The 13,088-nt window shown below is 32.7% G+C and overlaps 1 protein-coding gene across 1 annotated transcript; it reads right to left on the bottom strand.

Annotated features, from left to right (window-relative positions):
• Window positions 1–275: 275 nt before the first annotated feature.
• On the bottom strand, window positions 276–3,957 carry LOC123705130 (macrophage migration inhibitory factor-like). The gene is made up of 3 exons (XM_045653766.1): window positions 3,804–3,957; window positions 936–1,111; window positions 276–377 (listed from the first exon to the last, which is right to left on the bottom strand). The coding sequence occupies exons 1-3, from the start codon at window positions 3,909–3,911 to the stop codon at window positions 311–313; spliced, it is 351 nt and encodes a 116-aa protein (XP_045509722.1). The 5' UTR covers window positions 3,912–3,957; the 3' UTR covers window positions 276–310.
• Between the last annotated feature and the right edge of the window lie 9,131 nt (window positions 3,958–13,088).

Genomic DNA, 13,088 nt, shown 5'->3' with positions numbered 1-13,088 from the left:
TTCTTATGTAGAGAAAACGTAAATATGTCCCACGGGCGAAGCCGGGGCGGACCGCTAGTAACTTACTAAAAACGTTTAAATAACATGTCAATGAAAACTAATGGAACAAGAATCACTGTAATTTCCTATAAGTCTTAAAGTCTAACATGCAACGTTGAATAAGTTTGAGAACTTCGTAAAAGTTTCCAAAGAGAACGCAGGCGATAGAAATACGCGAGAAATAGTTCCACGTATTTGCTATACAGATCTTGTAGGGGTTTAAAATAAGACGAGAATGTTTTTATATTATTTTATTTTTTTTGTAATTAATTCAGGCAAAAGTGACACCATTTTTCGCGATATTGTACGGTTGCATGTCGTAGAAGGTAAGCACAAATCTGAAATAAATACATAATTAAACTTATTTATAAAAATATTAATATAAATCAAATAAGGGATATAAAACGTAAAAATTCAAGGTGTTGGAAATTATATTGATTGTTATCTTAGTGGCATATTTTTATATTTAACTAGCTTTCCACCCGCAGCTTCGCCTGCGCAGTCAAAGAAAAACCTGCATAGTTCCCGTTCCCGTGGGATTTCCGGGTTAAAACCTATCCTATGTCCATTCTCGGGTATCAAAATATCTATATACCAAATTTCATGTTAATTGTTTCAGTAGTTAAGGCGTGATTGAGTAACAGACAGACAGACAGAGTTACTTTCGCATTTATAATATTAAGTATGGATGTAATAAGAAGACTAGTTTATATATTTTAATTAAAATAATATAAATCCAATATAAACATGTAAGATGCAATTGTAAGATTAAATACAAGATTTATTATGGTAATAAATTATTGTTTATCGCTATCAACTAAGATAGGTTTTAGAGTCTGCATTTATGCCTGATTAAGGAGCAATATTTGATCTGCTTTATATTATAGGATTTATACCTGGCGGGGCTAACTCCTAGTTCCTTTTCGACGAAATCTGTTACTTCTTTGGCAATTACTTTGTTATCTGCTGGACCTAAGTGACCAATTGACTCAAGATTAGCCATTGCACCAGGAATAGTGGAATCTCCTGCAAAGGATAAGACGCAATCTGGAGCCACCACGCAGGAGAAAAGCTGGAACAAATTTCTAATAATTATTAAAAAAAAAGACGGGTTGCACTCCGGGAGTGCCGGAAGAAGTGAGAACTTGATTATTAACGTTCTATGTTTGATATTTTGGAATGGTATCCGTCTTACGCATGGAATATAAGGGCTAAAAAAAATCTGTCTTACGCTTTTTCGATCTGGCCACGTGTCCTGACGCGAGTTTAAGATTTCATACCCAATGCCGCTAAAGAGGTTTTCACTTCAAAACTAAAGAACACGGTGAAACCTATAAAACTATTTTATTGTCACTGATCTCTTAAGTGTACAAAGTTTGAATTAAATCTGTCTGTCTGTTTGAAGTGGGTTAAAATCCAGTCTAAAGGAGTCGGTGACATACAGGTGAGAAAGCAGCCTGACACGCAGATTTGGACCGGGTTCAAATTTTCACTGAATTATTTTCACATATCCTTCTTTCTCACTATAAGGAACACGTAAAAACATATATAAATTGGTGTTGTCGTTTGGAAGCTATGCGCGCGCAAACATTTTGAAACGTAAATTAAATTAAACATTACATTATTTTACACATTAAGTAGGTAAGTGAAGTACGAAAAATACAATTAATTTAATTTTAATAGTTGTTTAATTCATCCAAAAATTTGTTAATGCTAAAGGCAATTCTTATGGAGAGAAAAAAAATAGAAGGGGAGATAAAGTGGCAGGAGTTTGAATTATATGAGCAATATACAACAATATTAATGATAAAATACAAACAATAATAGATAAAACAATTCATTGAGGTAAAAATTAGTGTATTACATACATTAAGATTTAAAAGCTAAGATGTATCTTAATTCTTATCTACGTTATATACTTGTAGAGTAATACGTAATATTACACTGGGTATTGGAACAGCTTAAAGACCCCAGTCCTACAAGAAACCGCATTTAAGATTCCACTTTTCGATTTAGTTCACGAGTAATTTAGTGCCAACCGTCCATGTCATCCTTGATCTCCATCAGGTTGGAAATTATCTTCAATCTTTACTTAGAATTTCTATGAAATTGGGAGTTATGCGGGCAAAGCCGCGGACGGGAAGCTAGTATTATTATACTAGCTTGACTAGTATGGCATATTATAGCACATCCCTGGCAATAGCGCATATATTTAATATAACTTTTGTATAATATGTTGTTGCTATCTGCGTCACTATTATCGAGAAAACAAGACAAGTTGATGAACATTGATAAAGCTTATCAAATAACATACAGCAATGTTTTTATTATTGACAGTGGAAAAATATTGAATTCGCAGATTAATAAAAATTGTGAAGTAATCTTCGCAGAGCGTGGACACAAAATTGAAATTTTCCAAAGTGGGAATAATAAAACGAGCAACGAAAAAAAACTGAGCGATGCTGAGCGAGCTGATGATGAGATACTTTTTTAACAACTTAGTCGTATGAATAAGAAAGCGAAAAATATACTAAACAAGTGACGAATATTGGTTGATAAAAAAAAAATATACCGGACGAATTGATTACCTCCCCCTTTTTTTTGAAGTCGGTTAAAAATACAGATTGAGCATACTAAAAGCGGTTTGTGGTTTATCCATTTGAGATATTTAAATTCTCAATGAGTGACTAAATTATTGAGTGAGCGATTAATTCACTAGATGAGCGACTACAAATCCTAGAATACATTGTTTCATTTCATAACCCTCTTTAAATAAATTTTATTGGCATATAATATATCAAAAATCAAAATAGTTATTTGATAAAATTGAACTCATAGTACGTACTCTGCCCATTTCAGTATTATTCAGTGATCGTTTCTATTCGAAACATATCTTTTAAGATAGAATGCCGCTGAGTGTAAATAAATCATATGCAAGATATTGATAGAGAAAACGCAGGACGTAACGATGCCATGCTAATCAATATAAGGTGGCTCAAATATTATGAAGCTGGTCATTTAGTATTTCAAGTAACTCAAATTAATGTTTGTTAATCTCTGTTCTATTGATTTTCCGCCACTTGCAGTCTGTCGCTCACTTAGTAATTCTGTTATTCCAATTAATTAATTTTGTCACCAAAACATTAAATTACAGGTACCACCTTTTACCTACCCCTTGGAAGTGCACAAGCAGTAACTTCTCAGTTTCTATTAGATCTTCGAAAAACAATAATACCACAGGCAACACTATGATATAAAAATCTAAACCATATCCTTTTTTAAAAATAATAATTCGATTAACATACTCCGCTAGTTCGTGAAGGTTAACGCTTAGTTTCTTAGGTTGCATCTTTTAGGTTTAGGTTATTTGTCAATCTTTCTACTTACTAAGAGTTATAGTTAATTTCTTTGAACGAGTTAGTTAAAATTCGCATTTCTATAATATCAGCCCCCCTAGCCAAGTGGCTTTCTGTTAGCGTAGCGTTCAATAGAATAGACTGCGAATGTATGGGATTGACGTAAGCTGTAGATACGTTTATCTACAACTTACGTCAATCTCATACATTCGTAGTCTATTCTATTGAACGCTACGCTAACAGAAAACCACTTGGCTAGGGGGGCAGTGCATTTTTCATAGCTTTTATGTTAGGCTTTTGTATTTAAATTTATTTAAGTACTTAATTCAACAAATGCTTCGATTTAGGATAAAGTTTAAACAAATAGTAAAAGTTTATCAGGTAATATAATAATATGTAGGGACTTACATTTTCAGGTTTCCTCAACACCTTTGCTAAAACTGGCAGTATTTTATTAACAAAGTCAACCGGGATTTTCTCCCTAGAGACATTCGTGAAGATTTTAAGGATAGGCATGGCGCGTGTGTGATGGTTTGTCTTACTAAACGATACTGCCCGTATGCATTACAATAAATTGTAAGTTTATTATATAAATTACTTATCAATGTTTATACGCATGATAAGATAATGTTGTGGTACTCCAAACGAATTCTATATGTAATATATAATATTATGTGGTTTTAAAAAATGCGACCATAACATTATCTTTGTTTGAAGTTTTATTATTTCTCGTTTTTTCTGGTATGACGCAAATACAAAAAACTATTGTATAATACAACTAGATTTTTAAACTCGTGTTTGCTCTACGATTCGGAAAGGATTGAATTAAATTTAGGATTCTGTAACATAATATTAGGTTCAGATAATACGTTATTATTCTATTCGGTGTGTAAAATTTGTGTAAAAGAATAAATTGATAAAAAATTACTAAATTTGCTAGAAGGTCATGTACATGGAATTATTTGTTGTTTGTTTTTGTATACTTGTTTCTTGTATACATAACGTATATATTTATTTAGTATACACACAGAGAGATCATACATAGCATTCTGTTAATATAATATGTATGTATGTAATTGTTGGGTTAGGTTAAGTTAGACGGTCCGCAGTCTAATGAAACCATAGACTAGACTTTTATATGCCCTTCGAAGTTGGAGACCAGACTGAAATATCTGTAAGTTGTAACCCATCAAGGTCTGACTCTAATCTACCTTTTTTTGATCAAGTGGGGAAATCTTGCAGATACCCACGACTGCCGGGGAAGGATCTGGGGAAGGAGCCGTGGTTTATGCCGTGGTTCCTACCGACCAAAACCTCAATGTGTTTCGTTCCGGGGCCATTGGTGTTGGTAGAATTCGTCCGCGACCATCCACGCTTGAAAATCCATGCTTTGCATTTGGCCTGAATATTAATGACATTTAGCCTAAACATAAATACCCTTGACCTTCTGTTATTTAACCCGCAGACCAGCCTGAAAAATATCAAATTGGCAACCCATCCACGTTCTGACCGCGCAATCTGCTGCTTAACCCAGAAATCAATTAACCATAAGCATCGTGTTTATCTCAACTTAACCGGTTAACATTTCGAGACTGAGACATAAAAACATATAAAACGTTCTAACCTGATTCTAAATAATGGCCGAATCTTGTGTTTATTACCGCATTGTTCGCAGGCTTTGTTACGTAAACCCCGGTCTTTGTTGTTTTGACAGACGTTTATACATTTGGATGTGGTATTAGCGTGGTTCAAGCTAAGTAATTGATTTAAGACATAAGACCTTCATAAGACACTAGGAATAAATATGAAAAAGTTGAAGTCAAAATATAGTTTTGGATAAAGTTTATGAAAAGATAGGATTTTTGAATGTTACTGATAATTCTAAAGATAAACTTTTTTTTACTCTTATGAGTTTAAATTAAATTGTTTTCAGTATATCCCTACTATTTCGACATCCTGTATAGTGTATTGTATATGACTGTTCCTTAAAAATCCAGAACCAAGAAGAGAGAGAGAGATCACATTGTAAATCCTCAAATTACAATGTGATCTTACAAGTCTACTAGCCCCTTTCATAGTCCAATTGAATCTGTAAAAAAACCGCATCAAAAAATTCACGAAGCGCGGGAACATACGAGTCTCGTAGATGTCGGTCAGGTTGCCATGACAACCGTATATGGACGAGAAACAACCCACCATCTCGTCTATTGGTACAAAGATCTTTATTACATATTACGATATGACCACACCTTGGCGTGTCTGAGATAATACTAATGCATCTTTACGTAAAGCATAAGATTACATTCGTTGATATCGTAATAATATTTTTGTGTTTTGGTTTAAATTGTTGCCGAATAAAATGTCTATAAACTATAATAGAGATGTATTAGCTAATAAATTTTAGTTGCTTCGTACAATTCTCATCGTTCTTTAAATGTACATCTTAATATTACCATACTAGCTGTTCCGCGCGGTTTCACTAGCATTACTCCGCTCCTAGTCTTAGCGTAATAATATATAGCCTATGCCCTATAGCCTTCCTCAATAAATGGGCTATCTAACACCGAAAGAATTTTACAAATCGGACCAGTAGTTCCTGAGATAAGCGCGTTCAAACAAACAAACAATTAACAAACTCTTCAGCTTCATAATATTAGTAGATTAGTAGATAGGCGACGTTTAATTTTTTGGAAAATGGTATTTATTACGCACTTCGTGAGTTTTTCCCGATTATTCTCTGAAGATAAAAAGCGACATTTTGATTCCGACAGTGGTATTTAAAAAAAATGACTAACACCTGTTAACCTGTAAAAGTTTCCACGAATAAAAAAGTTTTTAGTTATACTACACAGTATAAAAACAAAAGTCGCTTTCTCTGTCCCTTGACCATTTGTACCTATAAAACTACGCAACGGATATTGATGAGATTTTTTTAATAGATAGAGTAATTCAAGAGGAAGGTTTGAGTATATAATTTATTAGGTTTTTGAAAAAGCGGGCGAAGCCGCGTTCGGAAAGCTAGTTAAATTATATAAATAACTTTAGTAATACCACAGGTAAGGCAAAAACGTGACACTTGTAAGGGAAATGAAAGCCCATACATACATGTACATCACATAACCTTTCAATAGTTCAAAGTTGGCTTCCTCTATCATTATATTCAACTGAAGATGCATAAGTAAAGGGTTCTTAGTGATTGGGGACATTAATAATTCAAATCCGGGAATTAAATTCTGATTGGTCAAGTTTTCAATTGAACTTTTCGAGAATCGAAGAAAGACTGAACGTAGACTATATGTTATTATGCCCGGGTTGATTATAATAATTGATTCATAAAATTATTTAATTTTTAGACTAGATGTAAGAAATATACTAAACAAAAGACAGGTCCGAAAATTGTAGTACAGAATTAAAAAGTTGAAAAAATGCAAACTTATATCGTAAAGGAGTACTTACTTACCTATATTATTGGAAGTAAAACATTATCGTGTTTTTATGTAAGGATCCCCAAAACAAACAATAAGAATTACTATAGTTACGTAAATGTATATTGTATAGATATAAATTATAGGCACGATTACATAGCTCTATTATCACTATTAGTTATTACGTCTAATAGTTTTAATATAATAGATTTAGTAATGGAATGCTTCTGCAAGCCTTTTCTCTTTGACGACATTGATTAATTAACGGAGAGTTATATCACAGATTAAAAGTTGTTCGCACGAAAAAATGGTAAAGGCTGTGTCTGTAATAACCCTCTGGGTTCTGAATATATTTAATACTAGCTTTCCGCCTGCGGCTTCGCCCGCGTTTTCAAAGAAAAACCCGCATAGTTCTCGTTCCCATGGGATTTCCTGGATAAAACCTAATTTATTTACCTACTCGTGGATAATGTAGCTTTCGAAAGGTGAGAGAATTTTTTAAAATCGGTCCAGTAGTTTATGAGCCTATTCATTACAATTAAACAAACAAAGTTTTCCTCTTTATAATATTAGTGTAGATTTATTTTAATATATTTGCGAAGAAAAATTCAATTTTTGTAAAAGTAAAATGACATATTTTTTTACATTATGATTTTTATCCGTAAAATAATTAATAAACTATATAAATGATAAATTGGTAGAAATTTAATATAATCGTAAAAAGTATTATCGCCATTATACAAATATAAATATCGAATAATGAAGACAAATTATTTTGGATTTGAGTTGCAAGCGTTGCTAAAACAACCCTAACTGAGGGGGATTATTTAGGAAGAGATTATTTAGGGAAGACTTAATGGATGGTCCTATTGAGGTGGGTGTAGCTAGGCAACATACATAGACATGTTTTAGTCTAGATATTATATATTTATTTTATTTGTTTCATACGTTCCTAACCGTTATTAGCCTGGTCTTCGTTATAAGTCCGTTCTGGATAGTGCTCAATTTTCTTAACTAAATACTCCACAGTTTACTATAAAGAGGAAAATTAAATCTTTATTGTTTGTTTGTATTGGTTAAATGGAAAAACATGTTAAACTTTGTACTGAGTGAAATTCTTTCTATAGTTCCATCTATTTAATTTAAACAATTCAAGAAATTCAGCATTTAGGGGCACAACAAACATCAAGCTCTACAATTGTAATTTTAAAACAAGTATTTGTTTGGTATGAATTGTTTACAGATTTAATATGGGTTTAGATTAAATGGAAGTCTTAACTTCGTGGCTGTTGAAAAAGAAGCCTTGTAAACTCTTCCTTTATGTTTAATTTTTCATTGACGTGTTTCAAGTCGTCAACCGTTTTGTTGGACGTAAATAGATTTGTAGGAATTGTTTGTTTTTTTACACATTTCATATTATTTATGTGAAAAATAAATTGAATATTAGAAACAAATAATATATAACAATACTGTTGTTAAACAATTGTTTTTACGAGGCATCAGTTCAACATTTAGATGTTAATTATTTAAAAGCTATTATTTACAATACTACACCCTTTTAGGAAATTAAATAAATTGAGCTTTCGTTACAGTTCTTATTATATACTTATCATGTCAGTGTAAATTACTTGACCGGTAAGAATATTGACATTTCTCGCGTGTCGCCCCAACTTCCTACGTAATTGCAATCCTTTGGTGAAAGTATTTAATGTTTCTTAAATCCTTGGTTAAATCATACTAAATATACGTTAGTATGATATAATATAGATAATAACATATATATAATCAAATGTGATTAGAAGCTTGAGGTGATACTCGACGATATAAACGCCCAGCTTTTCTAAATCCTAATTTTTAGGTGACACTTCCTTAAATAATAAGTATAAATGTTATATGAATTATTCGTTCTGGACACTATCCTTTAGCATATAAATAATTATTGTTCAGTTCATTTAGTGCCGAAAAAAATCAAAACATACATAAAATATATTAAATAAGAGGAATGTAACCTTTTAGAATCTAACTAATGAAATTTCAAAATAAAAATTATTTACCATTTACTTTTTATTGCTCGAGACCCAGGCCCCAAATACATACCACGATCTAATCCGAGATTACAATTTTTTTTAATCCCTATAGAAATCAACGTCAATTGCGAACATAACCGCTAATAATAAGCTTGTTATATAACCTTCAAAATTGAAAATCCAATTGCAAATCGATTAAAAACTCAATTCCATACTGAACTCGTTACATAAGACAAGGTCGTATTAACTTACATAATGATAGCTAAAGTCAAAATACTTTCTCCGTAATTACCATCGTAGTTTATTGCATCAATTAGGCACGAGAACGATCGCAGATTAACTTCCCATCGTCGAACAATGCGCGGACAAACGTAAGTTCAAGACTCAAGAACATTTCATTCATGGGCAAAGATTAAGGTTTATTGTAGATGTGGCACTATGTGTGAATTTGTTTTTATGAAAATTTTGAAATTGATTTGATTTTTTGATTTTTATTATTTTTTTGGGGTTTATACTAGAGGTATTTTTTATTGTTATATTTTTGTTTGAGGTAACTAACTTTTAATTAGTTATAATTTATAAAATAATTGGTACTTATATAAATATTTCTAAGGTATGAATCTTGAGACGGTATTGATTGAACAGCATAGTTAAGTTATGGATTAATCTTATAAAAATCTTGGGCCTATCAATGGTCCCTATCTCAAAACTGCCGAATTTAACAATGATCTCTACTATGAATATTCAAGGCTTATTCTATACCATAATTACTCACTACTCTATAGCCTATGCCATGGTAAATTGTGAGAACTCGACAATCAGGAAGCATTGCTTGTCACTAGGAAGATGACTGTGATGGCACCGTCTTGACCGTGCCTATTTCCTAGGAGAAAGTTACGTCATTATGCCATAGAGCCTGTGAACGCGTTTGAGAACAGCCGAGCTAAAAGCTTATGGTTAATATATGATAATATATATGAAGACCGTGGTGTTAGGTTACGATTAAAAGATACGACAGAGATACCAATAATTGTTCTTGTGATTCTTTCCCTGTCTGATAAGACAGGATAAGATAAGATAATAATCATATTTCTTGAAATTATCACTTAAATAAACTTCTTTTGTTATTTAGGCAGAATTTTTTATTACCTAACAACTTTTAGGACTCATATCCACTATCATTGTCATCTTTTAGTAGCGTCGATTGAAAATGAAGATCAAATCAGTCGTTAATCAATACTTTACAAAAGCTTAGTACAGTTTCCTTACGTTATTAATTTATAGCATACAAATAATTTGAACTAGTATGACCTTAATTTCTGCGTGTTTTAAGGCGTTAATAGGGGCTAGCGACCTTGGCGACGATTTACTAGGCGGAATCGGGGGACCGGCGCGAATCTATCGTAGTAAAAGTACGTATAAAAATTATTTAAAAAGATATTTGGATATTGAATCAAAATTTAAAACAACCATGCCCTGTGTTTCAATTTCATAAACACACTGTAAAAACACTACAATAATTGACATTATATTGACTTAGCGTTTTGGTTTAAAGTACAAAAATCGACCTCAGTTCATGATTTTTTTCCAAAAAACCTGATTGTAAAATAAACAAATTAAAACAACCATGCCCTTTAACATATTCGAAACTTTAATATACATTTTTTTAGATATGTACGTAAAGAATCTAAGAAGATAAACGGTTATAACTAGAGTTTATTTTCGGTATCAAAAGGGGATTCTACCCGATTCAGGCCTTAACTATTTATTTATTATCCTATAAACAATAATTATGTAATCTTCATGCCTTCACGCACATATTACATCAGTTATCAGTCTCCTCTCTGACTATAAAAATGTTTCATCGCATAAGTTATTTATAATATGGCTGACTATAAATTACCATTATAATTATTGTACTATGTGTGCCAGAGTAACAAAAAGATAATAGTAATTAAGCTCAATTAATTACTCTGTCACGTCTGTTGTCACGAAATGTTAATAATAATTAATATATATAATAGTTTACTTTCGAATTTCTACATTCTTAAACGACTGCACAAAAGGTTGTACTACATTTGAAATGTCAGATTTCACATATAATATTAATTAAAAAGACAGCAAAAGATAGCATTAATTTAAATGGAATATTCCATTCAACTCCGATACAAGGTATACTAAGGTACTCATTATTTTGAATATTCAATTCCTTACATATACTGCTTTGTCATGCAACTGTAGGTACGTCGGTGTAACTTGGGAATAAATATATTTTTCTCCCAAAATATTATAGTGTTCAATATTTTAGCTAAATTTAATCTTATAGTTTACTTGAATGATTATTATAAAGCTTCCATCCATCTTTTCCAAACTTTCATGTTTACGCTAAAAAATTAAAGTTAGGATGTCAGTGACCTTTTTGTTACAGAACTTAACTTACAGAACGTCACCAACCCCGTCGTATGTTCGTAGGTAAAAGAATCTAGATAGAGAAAATCGACCTATTTCCCGCTGTTCAATTGAGCTGAAGCTTTTACATTCTTACCTATAAGTATCAAATTATATTATAGACTAGCTGTACCCCGTGGTTTCACCCGCATTGCTCAGCTCCTGTTGGTCTTAGGGTGATGATGTATAGCCTTATACCTTCCTCGATAAATGGGCTATCTAACACCGAAAGAAATTTTCAAATCGGTTCAGTAGTTCCTGAGATTATTGCGTTCAAACAAAAAAACAAACTCTTCTGCTTTATAAAATTAGTATAGATGACATCGTAATATGCTTTATATGTTTACCTGTAAGGCGTGTATTGTTAGTAATTAATCTTCCACACTTTCCTTCCTATTCCTATTAATTCACCGCCTCCTTGGTACAGTGGTTGACGCGTGAGCGTAGCACCGAGGGGTCCTGGGTTTGATTCCCAGTGGAGACGAAGAAAAAAGTATGTCTCGGTCTGGTGGGACACAGAAGGCTGATCTCCTACTTGGCCCAAAACAAAATCGATCAGTGAAACAGATGTATGATGCATCTGCCCCTTACCCCTCTATGGGAACATGGGACTTCACTTCACACCTATTAATTCACCCCTAAAACAACTAATTGGCTATCACCAGTTTTTGTTGACATTTCTCAGGTGTGAGCAACTTAATAACTAACCGCATGGAAATGGATCTGCTCTTCAGAACAATACGTTATGCATACGGAGGCAAGTGCTCGAGCTCTTACGTAATCAACTTTCTTCGTAAATGCCGTAAGTTCGACGTACTCCAGTGATCTTAAAGTTTGTACTGATATATCTAAAGACATAAATCAGACATATATCATAAGATTGTTATCTGTGACAGGTAAAAATAGCTTCAGTTTATATAGAAAGGCAAACAATTGCCTGAAGCAATGGAGGTTCATTCGTGGTCCATGAGTGGGAGACGAATATGTTCCGGCACTAATTGTCTTATTCTAGAATGTGGGATACCGTATCCTTGTAACATTACAATGCCAGTATGAACTACGAGTATGTATACACTTATACAGTATGCTATCTGGTTTCGTACAATACGTATAATTCGGTTCATATAATCTTAGTATCATTCTCTCTGTTCCAGTGTTATTCCCCTTTCATTTTGAAGTATATCATATAATTCACGAACAAATACCTCTCACGAAAAGCAAATGATTGACAAATGGGAGTAGCGATGAGGTACTGAATCTATTTGAAAAGCTGTTTTCTATCTAAGTTTATTTATTTTCTTTTATAATTATAATAGGTTATCTTTCGACTTATAAAGCTTTTCATATTTTACGAGGACATGTGTATCTCAATGTAGATCGTGACCACTTAGGCACGAACAAATAAGTTCTCGTATTTATCCAGGAGGATTATACATTTCCTTTTAACCAGTATACTACATCACAACTCAAATAAAAAGGGCTGTAATATTGAACTCATTCCAGCCTAGAAACTTTTTGATTAAACCAGTCATCAAATGAAATGAATCCGCTCTGTATGTCAGTCCAACACAGCACACAAACTATATGCAGCTTTTGAAATAAAATGGCTTTATATTAAAACCATTTCCCATGTTCATTGCTTACTCAAAGAAATATTAAAAGCTCCATAAATTCAGGGAACGCGTCACGCGTGTGCGTCTCCACATGAGTAGGGTTGCGGGTCAGTGGGATGTTTAGAAAAATGTCAATATCATTATGGAGGCAATTATTAAAGCTTACGAAGGCGTCTTAAG

This window comes from Colias croceus, chromosome Z (assembly GCF_905220415.1).
Source record: "Colias croceus chromosome Z, ilColCroc2.1".
NCBI lineage: Eukaryota > Metazoa > Arthropoda > Insecta > Lepidoptera > Pieridae > Colias > Colias croceus.
Note: the sequence above shows the minus strand (reverse complement) of the source record. Positions and strands in the feature narration are given on the sequence as shown.